Here is a 25,143-nt window from a genome sequence, read left to right as displayed (position 1 = left end):
ACTCTGTGGTATAGAGATGTATTAAAAATGATTTATTTATATATGGTTTTGCAAATTAACCTTTACATGTGGTTATTGGTGCATTCCATTTTCCTGACGTCATCAGAGTGGACAGAGTTCCTGTACGAGTCACAAAGCCAGTACTAGCCAGATTAGACAGTGCTAGCAATTCCAGTTGACAACAATGCAGTTTGACTTGATTGGAGCTGCCATCTTGGATTTTGAGGTCAGGGTTGGTGAGGTGCGTCTGACTTTCAACTTAGAGTTGAAAATCCGACTTCAGAAATTGCTGAATGGGAAATTGGGAAATTCTGACTTTGCAGTTCAAATGGAAAGCACCATATAAATCATAGTATTTAAAAAAATACAAAATAGATTTGATGACTTTTTCTTTACACTTCAAAGGTTTCTGCATTGGTGTCCAGGAACTCTCTTCTGTATGGATTTTAATGTGCGAACCACAGACAGACATTAGTGTTTTGTCTACGACAAAGACGGACTTCAGTCTGTTTTCAGGGCTTGCCTCACCGACTGTGGTACTCTGCTGACGTAGTACTCGTGGTTACGTAGCGTAGCAAGAACACCAGCAGAGTTCATGTGCTTCACGTTAGCATCGTAGCGGTATGCATTGCCATGCATGTCGGTCAGTTTACCTGCACAAAGAGAAATTGATGAAGTACAAAGACATACTTTTGTAAAAAATCTGTAAAAGGCTTATATTTTAAATCTACTGATTCATTCTTTATAGTTACAAAGACACATCATTTTTTTGCATCTGCTGCTATAGAACTGATGATTTTTCACCTCCAACAGCAGTGAGAATGGCCTCAGGAGCGCAGGTGTCCCACTTCTTGCACCCTAGACTGGCGAACACATAAGCAGAAGCTCTTCCTTCAACAAGCTGGATTATCTGCAGAGAGACGATTTGATACAACAAGCCAATTAAATTAATCAGTTTGAGAACTTTTTAAAGAGAGCGTATTAAATGTAAATATTTTCTGGTTTCTTCACACCTTCATGATAGTAAACTGAATGTCTTTGGGGTGTGGTCAAAAAAACAAAATTTGAGGAGGTCATCTTCGTCTTGAGAAACACTGATAGACATTTTTCACAATTTGGCCATTTTATAGACCAAACAACTGAACGATTAATCGAGAAAATAGTCAAAAGATTCATCAACAGAAATGACCTACTTGCACTAGTCAAGCGTGCACTGTTCAACCTCTGATTTGGAACCGGTTCAGCTGAAACTTTAGCTGAAACCTGGTTCAGTTTGGAGTTCACATTTTAGACAATCTCAAAGTGTTCTACCTCTAAATGTCCATCTCACCTTGTTTCCAGCTCCACCAACTTTTATAACTTCGTGCGGCTCCATGGCGTCTACACACTCGGTCACCACCTTGTTGCTGTGGGAGCGTGTGGTGGTGATAATGCGTCTATCGCCCGGAGCTTCCTTCAGTGTAAATCCAAAGGCGCCCAACCCTGGCATTCCCCACATGGTTCGTCCTAGTTCTGCTCCTGATCCGAGCTGACAGGGAGAACGTTCGATTTTAACCAAAGTGACAGATGCTCAGACACAGGATCATTTACTGTGGTCCGTACCTGGTAGTTGTAGAAAGGCTGGTTGATGACACCTGCGATAGCTTTGCCTTCGTATGCAATACCAATCAGCACTGTCACATTATCCAGGAGCCCTTCAATAAGAAATCGGCAGGATGTTAGCTGTAGAAAGTGGTTTTACTGCAGTTCAACTCCTGCAGAAATATTTCTGATGTGGCCACAAGCAAGTGGACAGAAATAAAAGGACAGTTGACAATGTAATCCTTTTTGATCAGTTTCCTGCGGTTGCCTTCCCATACAGAGAGCTGTGCTGTGAAGCTGAGAGGTGTCCGACCCCTTGTGTGGTGTCAGGGCTCCTGTTGGGTGATGGAGTAACCTTGACGCTGGGTCAGCAGAGATAGAGCGACAGACACAGGTAGACAGCAGAAGCAGGCACACATAAGGAAGGAAAAGAGAAAGGTAAAAGTGATAACGAAGCTCTGAGAGCCAGAAAGCAAACCCCAAGAAGCGGCCTGAAGAACGCATTTTACAGCCAACAGGGTAAGGAGATCTGATGTCATTTAAAACGAGGATTTTAATTAAAAGGCATAACAGGCAGGGTTTTCCGACAACAAGCAAACAAACAATGTGTAGACCCATGGAAAGATAATCCTGTCCTCGGCCTCCATTTGCTTATCTTTGTAGTATTTTGCTGTTGTGAGTTCGGGACTATAAAAACATAATGACCAGGTTGCATCACTGTCTACCTCCTCTCTGTCTGTTTGACTGAGGGCGGGGCTCAGCTACACACACAGTGCAGAGTTGCAAACAGCAGACAGGGTGAAGCACTTTGTTTGAAATTCACACAACATTTGAAATCAGGTAATACTATTGATGTTTTTTTTTTTTTTTTTATTCTGTAACACAGTATGTGGAACTCAAGGCAATCGTTTTATGTACAGTACCATGAACTGAGAGGCATAAAAAAAAACTTAGTGGGGCAGTCCAACATGAATGATAGCGGAGAAACACTGTCTCTTAACTTGACATTGCTGAGCAAACTATTTAATGTGGATCATGTCTGCCTGATACCTGCTCAATTAGCTCAGTACCGACAAACCCGAGCAAATCTAGAACCATGACTCTACACAAGACCTTAACAGCTAACTCACTGGAGAGACTAACATAACTTGGTAGTTACACTATGAACTGCTGTTGTATTCAAAAATAAAATATTACTGAGCAGGGTTCAAGGTGCAGTGTAGCTGATGAATGTGTTCTTTAATTCCTTCAATACTAGTGGGTAGAGTCACATTAGTGATAAATGTGTTTGTTCAAGGAGTTTCTTGATCAAGGGCTGTGTAACTTATGATAATGTCTCAGCCCGCAGTGCTTTCAGGGGAAAGGGATTTGATTCAATTGACACACACGTGCAGAAAAACAGGAGGAAGAAGGACATTAAAATGAACCTACCTTCAGTATATTCCTTTGTGCCATCGAGTGGATCGACCCACACGACCAGCTGAGATTCAGAAACACGTGCACACAGTAAGAGTTAACAGTGTGTGATCAGTCCACACCGCAATATGTTCATGTAGACACAGCTGCACATCTCTAAACCCTCTTTCTATGTGTGACTGAAATTCTTCATTCATTGTATTTCTGGGTCTTACCTCTTCCTCTTTCAGCCCGCTATATTCTGCCGGGCACGTCTTCTGGAGGATTTCCTCTGAGTGGCCATTCTCGATGAGATCTTCCTTTATTTCCTCAGCTGGGAGATCCTAATAAACATTCGACCCACATAAACACCAGTCTTTCTCTCTCCTTCTATAAACTTGAATCACCTGTATAGGTGAGTGTCCACGGGCGTCATGTTAACAGTCCTCTACTCACCTCTTCTCCAATGATGGTGATTTTAGGGAAACGTCTGTACAGTGACGCGCATATGCTCTGCTGTGCCAGCCTGTCCGCCAGCGTCTGCAGATCATTAGCTCCAGTCTGTGCAGGAGGTTAAAGAGGAAGAGAAATGGTTCAAACAAGTCGTCTCACAGTGTTCATGCGCTGTTTTAACGTGTCCATATGGCACAAACTCTTAAGTAATTGTGCTTGTTCTGTGATTCAAATGCCAATAATAAATGTATCCTACCTTCTCCACAATGCCAAGCTCTCCACTGTGAAGGACCTTCCTCACAATGGCTCCAGCCTTTTCAGCCACAGTGTAGGCTGAGGCCACCAGCCTCATAACAACAGCAGGACTCCCAGACATCTCTAATAGACAGAGACAGCAGCATGTTTATTAGTGGAGACAAGCAAACCACAACCTTAATTTAAAATACGATGAAGCTGAAATGAGGGCATCTTCCAAAAATCAGTCTGCAGCTCCTTTTTGCAGTTTGACTGACAACTTAAACATCCGTTCCCATGTTTGTCTGCTGTGTGTAGTTACATCTTATCTTCTGTGAATATTTGATAGCAAATGAATGACAAGTGGCGATGACTGGATCAGCCGATCAACTTCACACAATGAGCGTAATCATTAGCCAGTACTGTCTGCTCCCACACACACATCTGATAACTACAAACAGCTTGTAAACACAGAATAAGCAGACATATCTATACAATTCCGGCTAGTTAGCTAAAATGCTACTGTTGAGGGTTAGCTAAATTAGAGATCTTACTCCAACAATATGAAGTCAATATAATAGTTGTGATGTTAGGTGAATACTTACTTATGTGAGCAGGGAGAAGTAGCCAGCAAACAGCGTTCACAGGATCTTCAAGTTGAATTTGGGAGATGTAGGAAGTGAGTAAAGACCTTTGACCCAAAGAGTTTTCAAGATAGTCACCTGGTAGAAGCCAAACAGCGAGCTATCGCACCTTGAACCAGCAAGCTAGCATGACGAGTTATTTACCCACTGTACACATAAAGAGGAATCTTACACCGGCTTCAATATGTCATAGTAGAAATACCAGTATTTCCGCTCCTAGCTAAATAAACGATAAAAGCAGCGGTTTAACGGCTCTTAAACAAATCCGGAAGTACATGGGAGCGAAGCGTCTTTCTTCGAGCGTTCTCTGTGCGAAAAGGCATCGAATGGGTCCTAGTGCCCGCCAAGTCTATTTGAAGGGGAAAAAAAAGGTGACGATTCACACACTAATTACAAAACGTTTATCTGAGGCTAAAATCGCATTACACATTTGCAGTGATGGAATGTAACCGAGTACATTTTACTCAATCAATGTACTCTCTCATTTGAGAGGCAAATATTGTACTGTGTTTTACTCACTACATCAATATGTTAACTTAGGTTACACGTTACTTTGAAGATTGTATACTTCATTGGAGCCAAAGCAGCACATTATTAAAGTGAATCTATTTGATTGGCAATCAGATTTAAGATCAAAACACAAAAACACTGATTCCGATAATCAGAAAAATGCTGAATAGCAGATCTGATAATCAGCCAGGAGGGTAATCAGTTGACTCATCGTATGCAGCATAAACATACATGTGAATCTATGCGTAATTTACTTTAACTTGTACTTTTGATACTTAACTACACTTGTTTCCTGGAAATTACTTTTGATCCTTAAGTACATGAAATATCAGATACTTTAAGTCTTGCACTCAATACCAAAGTAATATTTCAATAAAATATCTGTACTCACATATCAAGGCCTCAAGACAAGACGCAATACTGTTTGACACTTCAGAATTATTTACTAAACTTGGGAAGTCATTTATTAAGTAAACATTTTCATATAAATTAGAAGCAGCATTTTGTTACCCCCCTCCCCCCCATTTCACTCCAAAATACAATTCCCACATTTTCCACCAAACATATGTTGATTAGTTCAATATCAAAGACAGATTTTAATTTTGCAATCGGTGACAGTGATGATTGTTTGATGCGGCGAATTTCAAAACCATAAGTGATGGTCAGTATCTTTGACCCTTTAAACTGCTTCAAAGTAGAAACAGAAATAGAAACCACAAGGGAGCCCAATAGAAATAGTAAATTGTGATTGTTGTTTAAAGTGCCTGCTGAGTGAAAGGACACGAATGTCTGTGTATTCGATATAAATCTGCAGATCACAGGCACTTCATCTATTAGTCAGGGGCCTGTAACCCATCTCTCCCTCCAGCTGCTCTGCAGTGAGAGTGCCCAGCAGAGGCTGACAGTCTGGGTTGAAGACGGAATAAGCGCTCAGCTCTCCGGGCTCGCGGGCAGCTGGGCTACGGAGTCCTTCATAGAGCCAGTAGAAGAGGGAGATGACGAAGAAAGGCAGGCCGAACTCCAGTTCAACAAACAGACCGAGCAGCACCAGCCACAGCAGCACTTTGAGCAGGGTGAGGTTTGTGATGACAAGTTGTCTCGAGGCAAGCCATCTTCCCACAGAGCTGTCCAGGAGCCAGTCACTACGGTCCTGCCGGGAAAACAAAAGAAGGTTCAGTGACTTCAATATGTTTCAACATCACGTGTGTATTGCCGACAGATAGTATGTCCCAGTGATTTGGTGTTTTTAGTTGAATGTAGAGGATTGTGTTACCTGCTAAAGTACTGTACTTTGATAGTTTAAAACCAGTTGTATAAGTAATAGAGCCAAATGCCCCATTTGCATACTGGTGCTGTACTTTGGAACAGTAAACCTTCAACTAGATATCAAGTTATTAAAACCAAGACAAACTTTTGGAGATCTGGTCAGGTGTATTATGAAGTAAGGTGATTGTTTACTGATTAAAATCTACCATTATTATGATTATGAATCATGTCTCACCTTCCTTGGTGAGCTCTGAGGTGAATCTCTGCTGTTTTCTGTCTGATGTTGTGTCTGTTGACTGTCAGGTGTCGTTGTTGGTGGTGTTGTTGTTCTATCAGTCTGAGGAGCTTTAACCCCGTCGTCTACCGTCTCTGTTCTACATGGTGGACCAGCACATTTATCCTTTTTAGCCATATTCTCAGCATGTCGCCTAGCTCTGAACTCTGCCAGCTTCTGCTCCATCGATAAGCCCAACAGTTACGTTACACTGAAGTTACCAGGTGTAGCAACGTGGCAAAACAGCGACCGGTACAACTCATTTAAAACTTCTTGACAGCCGTTTTGCTTCAGTAACGCTTCGTAGGATATCTCAATACAATTACAGTAAATGACGTTCACTATAAGTCTAACTTTAACTTCATTTTGGAAAGAGTTCTCCTCGTTGTTAGCTTATCAGGCCGGTTGTTTACCGTTTACATCCGCGTCTACCTGAAAGCCGGAAGTCATGTCGCAAACGGGTTTGAACTGTCGTAAAAGGGGTCGATTTGTGGCATTTTTTTCTATAGGGCTGCTACAAGCATAGCAAGCTAGCAGGTTGTTTTCATCAGTGGTGAGTTTTCAAAGCTCTACATGTTAATATTCAGCGATCAATTCTTTCACGAATATTTATGTTATTACCCGTTGTTGCTGTTGGCAACGTTCACCTTAGCTAACGTTAGCTTACGTCACCTTCTAGCTAAGAGTAAAGAAAAAGTTAACGGTCGATGGCTCATTGAATCAACGTCCAGCTAACACTTCAACCTGCCTCCAACCTTTTTTTTTTTTATATATAAATCTAATGTTGGTTATATACGTTTATAGTTATATCGTCAAACTTCAGGACAAATCTGAATAAACCTCATGAATTTTACAGTTGCTCGGATCCTAAAATGACGTGTTTATATCGCGTGTTTTGTCTGACCAACAGTCCAGCTGATGAAGTGATGTTTGGCAGTTCTGCCTGAAAAATCAATTATCAAATTAGTTGCAGATGCTTCTTTTGTATTTGAGTCTAAGTATGTGCAGATGACATATGGATACTCCATATGCATGCATATGCACCAGCATAGCGTTACGAGCCTTACCTGTTTGTTTTGTTCACTGCTAATATCTGAGTCCATGTTGTTCCCTGTTTTCTCTTCAGACATGGCCTCAGCTCCAGCACAGCAGCCCACCCTCACTGTTGAGCAGACCAGAGGTGAGAAGTAGTGTGCGCTCTCCAGCTTGTCTAACTTTTTTTAGGTGTCCCACGTCATTATCGCTGAGTAAATATTGGAAATATGTTTGAGCAAGTCAAATCGCCCGAGGAACTGAAATCTTTCTGTGTCACATCATGTACTGTAATAAATTGTACAGTGAGTTTACTTTATTTCCAAGATCATGCCTGTATGTGCTACATAAAGCATTGACTTACATGCTGAGAAAGCAGAGCAGCTACTCATGTATTGTCTCTTTCTTTCTCAGTGGTGCTGAGTGAGGTGATCCAGGCCTTCTCAGTACCAGAAAACGCTGCCAGGATGGAGGAAGCTCGAGAAAGTGCCTGCAATGACATGGGCAAGATGCTGCAGCTCGTGCTCCCTGTGGCCACCCAGATTCAACAGGAGGTTATCAAAGCCTACGGCTTCAACAACGAGGGAGAGGGTGAGAATGAGAATGAGGCAGCATTTCAGGGCTGCCCCGAAGCTCTTTGACTAGATGTTGATACAGAAAAGGACTTTTGAGCATATTTCTACATACAGATGTGTGCAACATACAGTAGATAACAAAAAATAAGTAGATAATTCTCAGCCAAAGAACCATCCTAGAAAGGAAAACCACACAACTGGCCTTCTATACAATATTCAGACTTCAAAATCATCAAGTTGTTGTGGCCAAATATTAATATAACATCATAGTCATGACTTGAAACTGAATATCTGGGATTTGGTTATTTTAGTATGAAATATTGGTAGGCTGCAAGTAACAATTATTTTCATTATTGTTTAATCTGTTGAGAATTTATAAATCATTTATAAAATTTAAAGAAAATGCTCATCACAATTTCCCAGAGTCCAAATTAAAGTCTTCAACTGCTTCTTGTGTCCAAACAAGTCTAAAACCCAAAGACTCTTTATTTACCGTCACGAATGATCAAAAAAGCAGCAAATCCTTACATTAAAGAAGCTGAAAGCATCTTAAAATACAGTTTTCTATTGATCAACTAATCATTGCGGCTATGTCTCCACACTCCACGCTCGCTACTGGCAATAATGCCTAAATATGATATTGCTATGGATATAAGCATCCTGTCATACAACTGTCGTGGCCTGCGCTTGGGCCAAAGTGCAGTGGATAAAGCTCGCCGCATTACTGTTGATCAGTTGTTGGAGCACTGTGACATTCTGTGCCTACATGAAACTTTTCTAGCAAAGCAGGATTTAAAGGGACTAAACTCCGTCAGTGACAATTTTCATGGTGCTGGAGAGTCCACCACTGACCTCAGTCTGGGTATAAAAAGGGGCAGAATTCCAGGAGGTGTGGCAATTCTGTGGAATAAGAAACTAGACTCAGCGATAAATGTTATTAGGCTTGGCGTGGACTGGTGCATTGCTATACACTTCAGTCAGTGTGATAAGAAATGTATCATTTTAAATATTTACACTCCATATGAATGTCAACATAATGAAGAAGACTATGTAAATAAGCTTGCTTTTATTAGTTCCTATTTACAAAATGAGTGTTTCACAAATATTTTTATTGTTGGGGATATGAATGCAGATATTTCAGACAAGAGGTCAATTTTTGCTAACCACCTAAATCATCTCTGTACAGATAATAACCTGGTACTGTCTAGCAGAGAGCTTTTGCCAGCTGAAAGCTACACACATATAAGTGAGGCTTGGCACACCACGTCCTGGTTAGACCATTGTCTCTCTACAGCTGATGCTCACGCTTCTTTGGCACACATGGAAATCTTATACAATGTATCCACCTCTGATCACATTCCTGTAAAGATGGTCATCAGATCTGAGTACATACCTGCAACTGTAAAATGTGCAAATAATTCTAATCTTGGCAAATTGGACTGGTCCTCTCTTTCATGTGAAGACATTGCTTCCTACTGTAAATATACTGATCAGTTATTGAGCAATATATGTCTCTCTAGAGAGGCACTCATATGTAAAAACAGTAACTGTACAAACACCAAACATAAGACAGATATTTCTGCAATGTATACTGATATTGTCTCAGCTTTACTTGAAGCTAGTAAGCCTCACCTTAAGCGCATAAAGACAAAGTTCGGCCTGGTTGGAATACTTATGTGGCTGAATTCTATGCTGAGGCTCGTGAAGCTACTAAATCCTGGGCAATGGCTGGTAAACCAAGACAGGGGCCCATTTTTGAATATAAAAAGAGTACAAACACAAAATACAAATATGCAATACGTTTCATTAGTAAAAACGAGCAATCTTTGAGGGCTGACTCTATGGCCAAGAAACTTTTAAATAATACTAATAAAGATTTCTGGAAAGAGGTGAAACGCATTAATAACTGCAAACCCTCCTTACCATATACAGTAGATGGAGTCTCTGGTGCTAGTGCTATTGCTGAGCTCTGGTGAAGGCATTATAGTAAATTGTTTAACTGTGTTCAGACTAATGGCTATCAAGTAGCAAATGTTGAAAATATAGATATGATCACAACTCATGAGGTTTCTCAAGCGATTGAAAACTTATCAGTTAACAAAATGACAGGTATGCATTATATCTCCGCTGAACATCTTAAATTTGCTAGCTCCAGGTTATGTACACTGCTTGCCTTATGCTTCAATGCCCTCATAGTCCATGGCTTTCTTCCAGACTCTATGATGACAGTGCAGCTGGTTCCTTTGGTTAAGGATAAAGCAGGAAAAGTGGGTTCCTCAGAAAACTATAGGCCCATCGCTCTAGCTAACATATTGTCCAAAGTTGTTGAACAAATTCTACTGGAGAGGATTAATGAACAAGTTATCTCTACAGATAATCAATTTGGGTTTAAACCGAGACACGGTACAGATATGTGTGTATATGTGCTAAAGGAACTGCTGAGCAACTATAAGAGAAAAAACTCATCTGTTTTTATTTGTTTCTTAGACGCCTCCAAGGCATTTGATAGGGTGAATCATGAGAAATTATTTAAAAAATTGGGTGCAGCAGGTGTCCCTAAGTATATAGTCAGAATCCTGTCCTATTGGTATGCCCAACAAACCATGCAAGTTAAATGGGACAACTGCTTGTCTGCTCCCTTTCATATCAGTAACGGAGTAAGACAAGGGAGCATCTTATCTCCTATTTTATTTAATTTCTACATGAATGATTTATCAAATAATCTAAGCTCATGTAAAACAGGCTGGTATACAGCAGCTCCTTAATGTGTGTTCTGTGTATGGGGAACAACATGATATAAAGTACAATGAGTCAAAAAGTGTGATAATGATTTGCAGAACGGTGGAAGATAGACATATGACTTTTCCTGACTTTAAACTCTCAGGTAAGGTTCTAAATATCTGCAGTGAAGTGAAATATCTTGGTCATGTGATCACAGACCAACTGACAGATGATGAGGACATTTTTCGTCAGTGTCGTATGTTGTATGTGCGAGCAAATGTATTGGCACATAAATTTGGTTGGTGCACTGTTGGTGTGAAGCTGACTCTGTTCAAAGCGTACTGTTCACATATGTACACTGCACATCTGTGGTTGAATTATAAAAAAGCCAGCCTTCAGAGACTGCAAGTGGCATACAATGACGCTTTGAGGATACTTTTAAAAAGGCCCAGATGGACAAGTGCGAGTGAGCTGTTTGTGAGCGCTGGAGTGAACACACTGCAAGCGGTTCTGAGAAATGTAATGCACAGGTTCATCTGCCGGTTAAATGATTCTGAGAATCTAAATGTTGTGGCAATGGTGAACATTATGTATAGTGACACGCGCTGCATGTCTCAGTTTTGGGGGCACTGGTATAAGTGTCTTTTAAAAATTAGTCATTAGATTATTATTTTTTATTTTATTTTATTTTTTTTATTATTATTATTTTATTGTGTGATTCGTAATCCTTTTGTACTGTGTGTCTTGCTTTTACTTTTTGTATGGCCCCTGAGTCTGAAATAAAGCTCATCTATCTATCTATCTAATACTGTTCATACCTACCAGAAGTCCAGACTTGCTAACAGTCTCCCAACTTTAACCCAGTCATCTGCTGTGCTCCTGATTGGTAATTTTTCCTGTTTATCTCACAATTTCTTTGTGATACAAATCAAATGAGATCAATGTGTCTCAGGTTATATGTGGGATATGTGTTGTGATACCTGGCAACCTAGCTTTTGTGAAAATGACCCTGCCAGACGTGTCATTCGTCCCTGCTCTGGTGCTAGTCGTCCACTCCAGTTTGTCGCTGAAAATAGTCAAAACAGGTCCAAGAAGACCAAACACGCTTCCTTATTTCACTCAACTTGTTGTGAGACCTTTCCCCTGTATTTATATTTGTTACCCCAGAAAATCTCCCTGTGTTTCGCAGCCTAATGTTGGCAGGTATGAATGAAGTTGATGCACTCTGACACATTTTATCACACTGATCCTGGTTTCGCTTCACTTTCAGGTGTCCTAAAATTTGCCAGATTGGTGAAAATGTATGAAACCCAGGACCCTGAAATTGCTGCCATGTCAGTCAAACTGAAGTCTCTCCTCCTGCCGCCACTCTCAACACCACCTATAGGAGGCGCCATCCCAGCTTCATAGGAACTATTTACAGTCATCGTTCAACTGCAAGGTTACTTTCATTTAATGCTTTTGGTCAACATGAACCTTCTGTTATTCCATCGTGTCTATAATTTTTTTTTTTTTTTTTTTTTTAAATTGTAGTTTAAAACTCAATACACTACTACGTTCCAACAAAGATTAAATTCCTACCTTATCTTCGTTATCACTGCATTTAAAGCATCCTTGCAAAAAAAAAAACGTGTTAAATTATTGCTTTTTAAAAAGGTATTATTTCAGTATTTATTTGTTTCACTATGACCACTTTCTTATGTCACTGAACCTTAAACGTTTCCTTTTAAGCCATCTTTTTTTTTTTTTTTTTATAATTTTAAATGATTTTTATACGCTGTCAGATGTATCAAATGTCATTCTCTTGTTATATATTAAAATTAAAAAGGTTTTCTGTGGATCTCTGTGGTTTTACTGGAGAAAATGTGAGAAAAAAAACTTCCATATACATAACTTTATTATTGCATTAAGGCTTTGGCAACAACATCTTCATATGTTTACCATGTTTTTTAAAAAATACTGAAGCGATTACATACATTTACATATTTACATTCAGCTCAAAGGCATCGTCCCTTATACAGAGTCTGGAGTGTTGCCGCCTCACTCCTTTTATGGTTTTTAGATTTGGGTGCATGCAAACATGATGACTGTTTCATGGCAGGAGAGGTTCATGATAAAAAAAAGTTAATAAAATTAAAGTGCCCTACATTCTGAAATCAGACACCTTTAAAATACAAACTCATAAAGTGCTCTTAAAAAAAAAACTGCAAAACCAGTGCAAATGGCAACAAATGTGAAAGTAACTCTTTAGCAGGTGTTAATATTGTGGAATCAAATATTACGGTGTCTTGTGCATCATCAGCTGGCTCTACTCGGATCTAAATAGATGGTATGTAGAAGAATTAAAATACTCCACCTGTGTGTCGGCAACCAATTGTTCTGTGTGAGGGGATTAAAACCGTGTCATAAAATCTAATACTTCCTAGCTGACCAGTTCATTTTGAGTTGAGCTCCCTCTTGTGTTGAAAAGTGTTTCAGTCCTCCAGCTCCGGTCACGGGAATGAAAAACAACCAGGCGGAAGACAAGAGGAAACAACTTCACATCTCAAAGTGACGGAAAATGCTTTCGACGTAACCCAGGACCTTCTGCCAGTCGGGCCCGTCTGCCTTGAGCATCTCCTCCACCGTCTGTCACACAGTTAACGTGAAGATTAGAAGAACACACAAGTTTTAAGCAATTTTCCAAGTGAGCGAGGAGTGAAAGTTGTGTAAAACATCTCACCAGTGAGGCTGAGATCCCCACACTCGCTCCGGTCTTAAAAGCAAGGTCCAGATTTTCCTTCTGTGAAAACAAACAGATCAGAAGCAGCTTTTACATCCTCAGATTCAGTCTTACAGTCGATAGCTTGTACTCATTAACAGTGTTTTCAGACCTTCATCAGGTAAAATTCAGTCTGAGGGCCAAAATGTTCTTGTTAAATGCAAGAATTGGACAGGATTGCTAAACTTGTTTCACGACTTACCAATATTTGTGCTTGTGTCAAAAATAATGAAATGAATTGAAAATATTATAATTCCATTGTGCCTGTTCCATCATTGTCTTATCTTCTGTTTTGAGAATCATCAGTTGTACCTTGTCTGCTGGGCTGAGGTTGTCGTACTGGATGTGAGTTGGTAGATACGTGTGATAAACGGCGCAGAACGCCAAGCCGTCCTCCCAGCTGCTGCTGAAGTTTGTGATCTCAATATTCTGCCACAAAACATACTTGATGAAGTCAGGATATTACTGGTAGACGGGTATTTTTGTTGCCCACCCAGAATTCATCCTCTCTAACCTTGTAACCTTGGGTACGACTCTGGCACCAGCGCAGCAGGGAGTTTCTTCTGGAGCCGCCATGACGCCTCAGCAGAGCACTGAAACCATCTTGAGGTCTGGGGAGGCAGGAAAACGTCTCAGGGCAATTTTTAAAGGGACAATTTACCCCAAAACACATTGTTCATCTCCATAAAGATTATTTAGGAGCAGGTTTTTGGGGAAATCTTTTGAATATAATGGAACCACATGGCACTCTTTTGGTGCAGCTTGTACAGCTTGCAGTGCTCAAAGCCCCAAAAAGTACAGCACTCAACAGCATTGTTTCCTTTCATCATTAGATCTTGACCCTGTTACTCAAGATAATCCAAAGATCTTTTCATGAGTGGATTCACTGAGAAACTGTTTTCTTTCTTTATAAACTTTACCTACCAACCATATCATCCCTGAGTTGTTAACGCTACACCGTAGCTCAGCTAGACATGACTGGTATTACTGTTTACATTGCACGCCATCATCTATGTTTAAAGTGGCTTGATTATATCTTAGAAACACACACTACAGCAATCTAATATGAAGAAAATGCACAAGTGAAGGAGGAAAGTTATCCATTTTGGGGCTAACTGTCTGTTTAAGAATACGAGACATTCTACACAGCAGTGTTCAGCTATTATGCAACACATCTGGAAAAAACTCCCAGAAAACAGCAGGTCTGCTCCAGTTCTCACCTCTTTTACATCAAGGCCGATGCCTTTTATTGAAGCAATTTTAAGGCTTTGATCAATATCTTGAACTGTACTGTAACTGTATTGTTATGTATTGTTTTTTTTTGTCGTTTTTTTTAAGTTCTTTTAGATACAATTTCTATTAATGTAATTTTAATTGTTTCCTGCAAAGCACTTTGAGTTGCCTTGTGTCTGAACTGTGCTATACAAATATGCTTGCCTTGCGTAGAAGTTATACACAGAAAAATGTTTTAAAGAAGCATAATATTGTCGACTTAAAGCCAATTTAATCAGTTGTGTTTTTAAGCTGATGTTTGAAAGAAAATACAGCGGCGGCGCTGCTAGTTTGTGTCTTTCTGCAAGAAGAGTTCAGTTGGAGATCGTGGGCTAGATTTAAATTTGACTTCATAGTGTATTTGAAGATGCTGCTCTGACTCATTCAGGGTCAACATTTATCAGCCTCTCCGTCTCTTTTGCACACAGACTTTGGAGCCTGTTTAGACGTCAGCATCAATCAGCATTAACAAAGAGAAAGGGTTCAGCAGTTACTTACTTGATGTAATCTGAGCTCTGGTCGTCATCTTGTTTTCCTGTGAGACAAAAATAGCACCAAATTCAATACAACTGTATACGTAATACTAAAATGTTTAAAAGAACATAGATGCGTTTTAGTTCTGTAGGTTTAAATGCAAAGTATGTAATTTGTGCAGCTCAATCAACACAAAACAAAATACGTAAGTAACACGGGCTCATGGGAGCTGTTGTCTTCATCGTTAAACAACCGGCATGCTGATGAAAATCTATGAGACTTTGGCTAAAAATGACGAGTCATGTTTTAAGGTTTAATGGGTCATCATGTTTTCTGGTTTCCCTCCTCACTTTAGAAAAATGCACCTTTACCTTGACTAAAAGTATGGATTTGTCTGGGTTTGAACATTGTTGAAAACATTTGGGATGATGCAAGGCAACAACAGATAAGGTTTTGTCGTTTTTAGACAATTTAATGTAGAGATGTTACATATCACGTCTGTAAGCTCACCTGTGTAAAAGCTGGACCAGCTGTCCTGCCGCTGTAACACGCGGTCCATCCTTCTGTGTTTTGGTGGCTCTTCTTTCTGAAAAGGTTTAGCGACATTCATCCGTATAATCATGAAAGTTTAAAGAACATATTCACATTAGTTCAACAGGAGTTGTACCTTGCATAGTGGCAATGTTGTGCTTGTGTTTTTTGAGGCCCCAATCTCAGTGGAGGGATCAACTGGGAGCGGAAGACGAGAGAGACTCCTAAAAGACATTTTTTTGCAAGTTTAATAATACTGTTCTCTATCAGTAAGGTTGACTGTGTTCAGAGTCATTATATGGACTCACCATGATCTTTCAGACAGCATCACAATCCTCCGTGGATCTTTCGGCTTCTCTTTTTTCTTCTCCAGAGCGGCCAAACTGCGAAGGTATCCCTCCGCCACCCCTTTCCCCGTCAGCTGCGAGCTCTCTGATCCGTTCGCCTCCTCAGGGTCGTGAGCAACCACCTCTTGACTTGTTTCATTCTCGTCCTTTTGATCTTCAACATTTTTAGCCTCAGCATCAATTTCCACTTTCTTGGGTTTTTCCTCCAGCACTTCCTGTATCTCCTCCTCAGAGTGCTGTCTCTCTGCCTGCTGATCACAATCTGTCCCGTCTTTCACCCGGCTCCTCAGAGAATCCAGCTCGGCCTGCTCCTGCTGCCGCTGCAGGGTGACTTCACTTAGTTTGAGGCAGACGTCTCTGTGCTCAGCTCTCAGACTCTCCAGCTCTCGGGCCTTCTCCTGCTGTCTGCTGACGGCCTGAGCCAGCTGCTCCTCTACGGCCCTGTGGCTCTCCTGGAGCAAACCCAGAGCCTGCTCCGACTCGACCCGCAGCCTGTCGGCCACAGACACCGCCACCTGCAGGTCACACTGGAACTGGTGCCACTCCAACCTCTCAGCCTGTCATGGAGGAGAAACACACAGTGTAAATTTGCTTGCAGTATGGATCTTTGTGTCCTCATGAGTCTGGGATACTAGTGGTGACTTGGATCTCCTGCCACCTTGCGTGTCTTTTTCAGCCTGACCTGGACTATTTGTATGTATTTGTATATGTATGCTGCAGTGACACAACATTATAAACAGTTACAAGACTAAAATGCCAAAGAAAAGGTGAATTAAATTAAAATATATTCAGATATGGCTAATTTTCTGAAGTTTTTTGTCCTCAGAGTTGTCAAAATCAAGTCTCTGTTGCAAAGTAAATCTATGTTTGTCAGAGTAAGGAGCTCTTTTTCCAACCCACCCTGAGTGTCTCCTTCAGCGTGTCCACCTCCTCAACCAGCTCGTCCTTCTGTGTTATCAATCGTCTCAGCAGCTCTGAAAGACACGTCAAACAAAGAAAGTACACAAGACTGAGTTAAAATAGATTCTCAAGTCTGACAGCTTCAAGCACAAGGGCTCATTTATTCATTACTTCATAAAATGTTTAACAGAACAAAAACACAACAGGACTCATTACATTAGTGGCAGCGCTGTTGCATTTAGCCAGTAAGCTACATCCCTATGGCCTGGCACTGGTTTATCTAAATTGTACGAGGTCGTTATTAGTATTATTAGTTATGAGTATCTTGATTCTGAAGTGACGTAAAATCAGTAGCAAGACTGTTAGCAGTAACCACTGATACCAGAGTGATACCAGAGAGAAACGCTAGGAAAGGGAAATGTTTATAAGTAGTCCATTTCCACTTTAACTTTTCTCCTCCCAGCTTGTTCATTTACTGTGTCCATAGGCTGGATCCAGTGGAAGAGCATCCCTGTCACAAAACTAAATCACAATCAGCTTTATTTAAGTCAAAACTATTAAAATTATAAGGAAGTTGTCAATAATATGTTGGTAGTGTTTCCTCTGATCTTAGTAACAGTTTACTCAAAGTGTCTTAAAGAAATCAACAAGTGAGGACAGAGGACGTACCTACTGCTCCTGTGGTAAGATCAGTGTTGGGGGTCAGGCCCAGTGAGGCCCTGTAGTGCTCCATCAGGCTGAGTAACACCAGCGTCATCTCCTCTCCGGCTCTCTCCTCTGCAGCCTGCGGCTCCAGTCCGCTGTCCCTCTCCTGCCAGCTCTGCTCGGAGGGCGATCCTCTGGAAGGAGCCAGGGACGCTGGGCTGCTCGCTGCCTTCCCCTGCCTGGCCGCCGCATCGCTTGTCTCTGAGCAGTTGACGCCGTCTACACTTATCACAGCCCATTCTGTGGGAGCAGACAGTTTCTGTGCCCACTCTGCGATTGGAGAGGTGGCGGAGGGGGTGGTGCTGCGGGCTGGTGATGGCGTCTGTGCCTTATTAGGGGGGGCTGCGGAGGATAAGGCCATGGCAGCCAGCTCTTCCTCTGAGGGCGTGGTAGGAGGCGTGTGGAAGAAATCTAAAGGAGAGCCTGAGAGGTGGAAATTTGAGGAAAAAAAGAAAACTGTTCTGAACCTTAAAATCATCCGACATTAGGTGAAAAGTGCGCTGAAAGCAAAGCCCCCCTCTTCTTGTCCTCGATGCAGATGTAAGCACTCGGTGTCCGCTCCTTTATTTACTGTCCTGGGCTGACTGATGCAGCAAAAAAAAATCCTCTCCTGCCAATGTCTTGGCAGGCAAACACTCTCACACTGTTCCCCCATGTGGCAAGATCCAGGAAGAGAGGCGATTTTAACCTGATCTGCTATCTAACAGCTGCTCTCACTGCGACCACGAGGCGATTACATCCATCATTAATGCTGCCATCAAAGGAAATTAGGAGTCATTTCACTGATTATTTAGTAAAGAGCTGTGTGATTTCTGGCACTTCTGATGTGTTGCACTGGCTATAAGCTCAGGCTGCTTCTCTTCATGCGCTTTCATCCTCCTTGCCCTTGTGTTGTAGCGCCGGATTCTGCAGACTCATCATTTCTCCGGCAGCAGCATGATGTAGTCTGCTCGGCTACAGCGGGGGAGCTATTCTCAGACTATTTCCTGCATGCTGACAGCCGAGGGAGGGAAACAAGGAGCTGCATTTTAAACAGCTGTAGAAGAGAATTAAACTGAAAGGAAAACAGGACGTGTGAGGCGACAACGGGCAATTTCACACATTAGCCGAGCTGAATGGCAGCCGGTTTGGAACTCGAGGATACTGAAGGCTGAAAGAGGCTCAGAGAGGCTGCCTTAATCCAACTTTCATCAAAATTCTCTAGGATACAGTTTGTGTTCACTGCAAACTTCTGATTCATCACTTCCTGCGTGCAAAGAGACAGTACTGTGATCCTACAGAAGCTGACATCAGAACTTCAGTGACTGGTTTTCCGCTTGTATTCAGAATATCACATAATTGTTACTCTGAATGTGGCATTTCCAATTTTAACGATTTGTTGATATAATTCAGGTTTTAGGTGCATCTTTGGACAAACTTCAGTTTCAGATCACTTTGTGACACATAGCTTCTTGTTTACAGTCAGCTTTGCATTCCCACCCCAACAGTTTGCGAGGCTGGGGACGAGACGTGTGCCCAAAAGAAAAGCCAACATTCCTGGTAGGAAGCAGAAACACACCTACCTTTAAACATTATCATGTGGATTAGGGATTTGAATGATTGATCATTCAATGATTAGTCATTCCGCTTCCAGTTGACCCGCATGAAGAAAATAAAATAAAATATTGGTATTTGTTGGGCTAGCTGTTAAAAAAAAGACAGACTATGTTATGCAAATTAAAAGTAAAGTTAGTTATGGTGAAGACATTCTAATAAAAAGAGAAAGATCTTCATTGACTGATTTCTATTTATGCCTAAACAAACCAAATAAACTCTCTTTGCATGAATAAACAAACGGACAACACAACTGTTTACATGTGGCGGACCCTGCCACCTGTCCATCTTCATACAGTGTTCTGGGGACCTTTTTTCCCTCCGAGAACAGCCTCATTAATTAAAGATTACACTATTTTATAATATTACATAATTGTGTGGTATTTAATCATTCAACTATTAATGGACAGTACCTTGATTTTGCATTGAACATAGATTATGTCAGTAGGCAAAACTGGGTTTTTTGATGGAAAATGTCCAACATATCACATATATTATCAATGATTGACCGATAATCGATTGTAAAAAGGCAGTGGACTATCAATTTAAGGAATATTTTAACATTTGCATCCCTCAAGTGGATATCATCACAGTTTTGGATATATGAAAAGTGGTTAAGAAAAAAAAAATCCAACAGTCTTCAATATAACAGTTGAAATGTGATGCTCGCCTCTAAAGCTGCCCCACATAGTGACTTCTAGTCTTGTAAAAAGGCAACACATTAGGGCTTTCTTACATGCTTTGGGTACATAAAAGGATACAATTCATAGTGTTCTGCAGTTGTCATTTTCTGTGATTATTCTGTTCACTTGAATTCTGCATTTTTAATCTTTTGTAATGCAGAAGATTAACAGCCACAAAGACGATGCCTTCCTCCTCCTCCTCTGCAGCACCAAAGAATAAAAACTTCAAGACACATTTTGTTCTGAGAGAACCAAACCATCTTGTTCTCACTTTGGAGCTGGGGATGGGACAGCCATTGAAGTAAAGAACATGTGGCACTTTCTGTCTTGGAAACAGACAATTAGAGTCTAAAAATAGTCTCACAGTATAATGACCAGAACTGTCAGATGAAGTATGTGTGAGAAAACTGTACATGTGCAGTGCAGCAAATGAAGCAAACTAATAAATGAATAAAAAAAAAATAATAATAAAACACAGTTTGTGTGGATTGCCTTTGTACCTGTTGTGCCATGGCTGTCTTTGCCAGTGTGGTTACCCATGATGCAGCAGGGGTGGATGTCTCTGGTGTCCTTCACTGTGTCCTCTGTTTTGTGAGGCCGACTGCTGTCTGGACAGGAGGGCACAAACAGTATAAATCTCTCATGAGTGTGAAGTCTTGATCCGTGTGCACAAAAACTAAATCAGTACAACATGTAACAAGATCTTTGATCAGTCCCAAAATGACAAAGTGGTTATTTAAAATGATAATTTCTTATTGAACACAGTGATACCAAAGCTTTTGGGCAGTGCAGGAGTCACTGAGTCAGGTGTGTCACCTACCTGCAAGTTTTGTTGACCATGTCTGATTTTACAAGGCTTCTGTCATGAGCTGATAGTAATACAGCTTTCACACACAACTGACATACAGCAACAAGAATATAGGCTGCAAAACAAGGAGCTGCATATGTCTTGGAATTTACGTATACACAGGCTTCTCTGCAGTGCTGTGGAGTTACATTCTCCAAATTAACCAAACTCCATTTAATAATCTATCAATTTAAGGTTGTCATGCTTGTTATGAGCAGACACATACATTAAACGTCATAACTAACCTTATTTAAAAGTTAGTAGCATCTACAAGTAAGTTCGGCATGTGCATGATTGCATTTGAAGGGCTACATTTACACATGATTTTATGTTTTGGACTATTTTAGGCAGTAATGTAAGATCAGCATACCAGGAAAACTAACACCAAAACCAAAACTTATATGAACGTATTTCTCAGTGAATTATATGCCGAATTAACGAGTCCTTCCTATAATTTTTAAATGTGTCTGGATAATTTGCTGCTCTCCACCGTCCTGCTTCAAGCAGCCAGGTTATGTTAAATTGCCCGGTTGGTAAATGAAGTTTGGAGTCACGTTTTTGCAGAAATCCGAAAACAATCCGTGTCGGAGGATTTTATCATGTGAAAAATGTAGGAAAGCATTTTTTTTTTTTCATTCATTCCGCATCCAGCCGACGACGCTGCACACATCACCATCACACCACCATCCAGCTTCATTCATCCTACCTGCTCAGCCTCCAGCTGGACGCCCTCCAGCCGGTCCGGTCCCCTGCTGTCCGTCCGGCGGGGGTTTCTCCTCCGGGTGTCTCGACCTTCCCGTCGGGGGGCTTTTTCTGTGTCCCGAATTCACCAGAGGACACAGCTGGAGTCACTGACATACACGTTTTGCCGACATCTCATTTTCACCACACAGCTGTAGAGAGGCGGCCACCATCTCTAACTTGGATCCAATTCTCAGTGAAATCCAACTCCGCTTCGCCTTTAAATCCAATGCGACAAAAAGCAGAGACAGAGGCAGAAACTCACTGGTGGCGCAGCAGCTGCACGTTGGACCGACGGCATGGGTGCTGTGGGTGTCATAATGTCTTCACACATAAGTTAATTATGTGACGTAATAATATTTAATGCTGTGCTTCTCAACAGGGCGAGGAGGCGGTCACACCTGCTGGACGGTGATTATCTTTAAATGCAGGTGTGGTGAGAGGCACGTGACAGCTGACGTCACACAGCACCTGACATGACAATTGAGGTGAGCATGTCCAGATGGTTTAGTCTGAGCTTGGATTTCTTGCATTTTTCTACACTTTTTCTGAATGCAATTAGGAGTCAATGTATTATTAGGTATGGAGAGGACATGGTGTCACTTAAAGAGGCGGTATGCAATTATTTTAATTTAAAAGTGTTCAAAAAATTAACTTTAATTATCAACAGAAATATGAGTAAATATCGTTTTTGACATTATGATATCTGTGTATGGTCCTGCAAAGATATCTATTGAAGTTAGCATGCTAATCAGCTAGCCCTAAAACACCCGCTGTAGTGTTGCAAACGATAACAGTCCTGTTTGGTGCCTGAGCTCCCGATTCAAAACCGCCTGCCAGGCAGCTAACTGAGCTAACTAGCTAACTGCAGCGACAGTTAGCTGGTCCCTATTTGTTTTGAGTATGAGTCCAACAGGTGGCCAATTTTTACGTAACGCACCTTTAATTGAAGTATGCACCTCTCACAGCTTTAACAGGCTAAATCACGTAGACTACTTTAACACAGCCTGAACTAATATTGCAGAAGTATGATGAAAATTTAATTTTATGATTAACTTGATTGAAAATGCAAATCAGGCTGCAAAAACGTGCAATTATATCAAACTTTAGGTCAATAAAATCCCACAAGGAGAGAAATCCCTCAACTGCAGAGAAAGTTTTGAAATCATAGTCCTCCACATTACAGATGAATCATCAAGGGCACATGATTGATTGATTTCGTTTATGGATATAGACGACTATGAACCCAAGGGATAACATGTAAAAGACTCACATACACATAACATTCAGTGATTAGACTTAAATAAGCAACAATAATCAAAAGAACCCTTATGCTGAATAAACAGGCATGAATCTTCAGTCACAATGATTGCATCATGAAAGCAATCAGATATAATAACATGATGAAAAAGCACAATAACGCTCATGACCTGGCTGTCACCATCTACCGTATGGTTGAGCATGGACCTGACCTGTAAAAACCCCTCTGGATTCTGGTAGTTTGATGCTAAGTGGAAGGCTGTTCTACTGAGGTTCCTGTATAGAAAAAGGAGCTCCAGGCTACAGGTTATTTACTTGTGGCACCATGCATGACGTCACATTGGTAGCCCTGGTGTTTAATGGTATATCATATAATCACACAATGTGAAACTGGTTCTCTGCATTCATCCGGTCCCAGAGGAGCAGTGAGCAGCAGACAAAATTCAGATCTAAGCTGGGAAATTAACTCATCAACTCAACTTTGATGGTGGGGGAAACCAGAGCACAGAAAAGTCCTGCCCCTGCAGGGAAAGGAACCCAGGATGGACCGTGACTATCTGTCAGCCCAGATAGTCTGGAGCATCACCACTGTTGATGTGATATGTAGCTGAGGTTTAGCTGCTTCACCCTGAGTTTCATTGACAACAGACCCATCTTCAAGAATTCATTATCTCCTACATCACTTCTGTGAGGTCAATTAGAAAAATAACAAATTATGTTATTTTGCATAATTTGTTATTTTTCTAATCGACCTCACAGAAGTGCATCTAAGTAAACTCTTTCAGGTCACTTTCAACAGTGAAAATGAAATAAAGAAGGAACACATTTAATAAAGGAAACTGCCGGTAGTGTCAGGTAAAGTGTCTGGAAGAGGACAAAGTGGGCAAAAGGAAGGTTTATAGTTGTACCTTAAGTGCTTGTTACCAGGGTATCATAGCTACCTTTAGGTCCAATATTTAGCCCTGGGGTACATTAGTGTAGATTGTACATTGGGGACAGAAATGGACTCCTCCTGCACCCCTATTTTTGAGAGTGTATACAAAACATTAAACTGGTGCAAAGAAAAAGGGCTTTATCTGAGAACCAGAGTGAGACTGCAGAGTGTTGCATATTATTATTATAATGATGTAATTTGAATATAAATTACCTTTGAACATTTCAGCACCACGGACAGAGCACAGTGAAGAGTAATGTCTCTGGCGCCCTCCAGTGACCAAATCGAGTACTGACAAAAATAATGAATAATAATTAGATTTGTTTTGTCTGTTTCATTATTCTAATAAAGCGCAGGAAGCAATACGTAATTGACAAAGAACAAGATTTAATCATAAAGAAAAGATAGTTTTCATAAACTGATATCAAACAGTTGGTTTAATGTATTATATATTTAGTGAGGTCACCTGTTCGAAGGCTGATTGGATAGTTTTAGCACAAGGATTTTCCCTCACCCTGTGAAACGATTCTCAACAACAAGTCTATGGAGAGTTGTGTCAGCCGTGTGTGTCTTTTATCTTTCATTCAGCAGATGAATATTTTGAAGATCGCAGTGTTCTGGGGAAGGTTTTGCCCATATTCATGCGCAACATGTCCACGATATTTATCCCTGTTTCCTCCGATTTACCTCCCAGACAGATCTAATTTTCCCCTCCGTTTAGCTAAAATCTTCTGGCACAGACTTGACATTTTCTGACCAAGGTAATCCATAACAGTGAACGCTGTGTTCCTTTTATTGTTGCCACGGTTATGTCAACTCTGTTTGGTCATGTTGTCAGCGCAGATTGATTTGCGCTGTGTAAAATCTATTCACCTCGCTCTGCTGTGTTAGCAAAGGTTAAGAGATGCAGGCAGTTTTTTTTGCTTCTGGCTGTTTTATGGACCAAACCCGCAGTGACCTACACACCAGAACACGCTTAAGAATCTGTTTTTCAGCATCAAAAATCAATCAAAATGTTTCTTCACACTAATCCCACTCACTTCATTACCATAAACACTGTCTCTAAAACTTCAGGCACTTAAAAATGAAACTAGTCGACTTTCCTATGAATAATGAAAGCATCCCAAAATTAAAAATATCCTAATTTTTGTTATTACTAAGATTGAGGAGGGCAACAGGAAAAAAGAACTTAATCAGTCTTTGGCTCAGAGTTTCCACCTAATGTCCTTCTCTTCTGGCTGCAGGCAAACGACAAAGAGAGACGTTTAAGGTGCGTAGGAGGAGATAGCCTGTGAAGGTGTAGCTGAGGTGGATGTTGATAATGAGGACTGTTTTTGAGGAGATATATGCTGAGCCTGTGCTTTGCCAGTTCACTGCTGATATCAAACCCCACAGGAGCTGCCAGTGACA

At 40.9% G+C, this 25,143-nt stretch overlaps 4 protein-coding genes across 7 annotated transcripts; 1 reads left to right on the top strand and 3 right to left on the bottom strand.

Moving 5' to 3' along the window:
• Positions 1-2: 2 nt before the first annotated feature.
• Positions 3-4,758, bottom strand: bpnt1 (bisphosphate nucleotidase 1). Of its 2 annotated transcripts, XM_030406109.1 has the most exons (10): positions 4,269-4,758; positions 3,686-3,807; positions 3,433-3,537; positions 3,213-3,320; positions 3,013-3,061; positions 1,860-1,943; positions 1,603-1,694; positions 1,331-1,528; positions 805-910; positions 3-653 (listed from the first exon to the last, which is right to left on the bottom strand). In XM_030406109.1, the coding sequence occupies exons 2-10, from the start codon at positions 3,803-3,805 to the stop codon at positions 502-504; spliced, it is 1,014 nt and encodes a 337-aa protein (XP_030261969.1). In that variant the 5' UTR covers positions 3,806-3,807; positions 4,269-4,758; the 3' UTR covers positions 3-501. The 2 variants fall into 2 exon arrangements, with proteins under 2 accessions (XP_030261969.1, XP_030261970.1); XM_030406110.1 differs by lacking the exon at positions 1,860-1,943 and having other exon boundaries at positions 4,269-4,644.
• A 482-nt stretch (positions 4,759-5,240) lies between these two features.
• On the bottom strand, positions 5,241-6,811 carry saysd1 (SAYSVFN motif domain containing 1). The gene is made up of 2 exons (XM_030406112.1): positions 6,319-6,811; positions 5,241-5,967 (listed from the first exon to the last, which is right to left on the bottom strand). Exons 1-2 carry the CDS (start codon positions 6,541-6,543, stop codon positions 5,644-5,646), a joined length of 549 nt encoding a protein of 182 aa, XP_030261972.1. The 5' UTR covers positions 6,544-6,811; the 3' UTR covers positions 5,241-5,643.
• A 9-nt stretch (positions 6,812-6,820) lies between these two features.
• grcc10 (gene rich cluster, C10 gene) lies at positions 6,821-12,342 on the top strand. Its single transcript, XM_030406113.1, has 4 exons — positions 6,821-6,910; positions 7,484-7,537; positions 7,804-7,980; positions 11,956-12,342. The coding sequence occupies exons 2-4, from the start codon at positions 7,486-7,488 to the stop codon at positions 12,093-12,095; spliced, it is 369 nt and encodes a 122-aa protein (XP_030261973.1). The 5' UTR covers positions 6,821-6,910; positions 7,484-7,485; the 3' UTR covers positions 12,096-12,342.
• Positions 12,343-12,564: 222 nt separating this feature from the next.
• LOC115574518 (cytospin-A-like) lies at positions 12,565-21,976 on the bottom strand. Of its 3 annotated transcripts, none has more exons than XM_030406105.1 (12): positions 21,505-21,976; positions 20,452-20,555; positions 17,640-18,098; positions 16,971-17,044; positions 16,032-16,627; positions 15,860-15,947; positions 15,703-15,778; positions 15,217-15,253; positions 13,961-14,057; positions 13,759-13,875; positions 13,408-13,467; positions 12,565-13,313 (listed from the first exon to the last, which is right to left on the bottom strand). In XM_030406105.1, the coding sequence occupies exons 1-12, from the start codon at positions 21,654-21,656 to the stop codon at positions 13,224-13,226; spliced, it is 1,950 nt and encodes a 649-aa protein (XP_030261965.1). In that variant the 5' UTR covers positions 21,657-21,976; the 3' UTR covers positions 12,565-13,223. The 3 variants fall into 3 exon arrangements, with proteins under 3 accessions (XP_030261965.1, XP_030261966.1, XP_030261968.1); XM_030406106.1 differs by having other exon boundaries at positions 20,452-20,559; positions 21,505-21,647; XM_030406108.1 differs by lacking the exons at positions 20,452-20,555; positions 21,505-21,976 and adding an exon at positions 20,030-20,152.
• Positions 21,977-25,143: the final 3,167 nt, after the last annotated feature.

This window comes from Sparus aurata, chromosome 22, assembly GCF_900880675.1.
Source record: "Sparus aurata chromosome 22, fSpaAur1.1, whole genome shotgun sequence".
Lineage (NCBI taxonomy): Eukaryota > Metazoa > Chordata > Actinopteri > Spariformes > Sparidae > Sparus > Sparus aurata.
The sequence above is the reverse complement of the archived record's forward strand: the minus strand, read 5'-3'. Positions and strand labels throughout refer to the sequence as shown.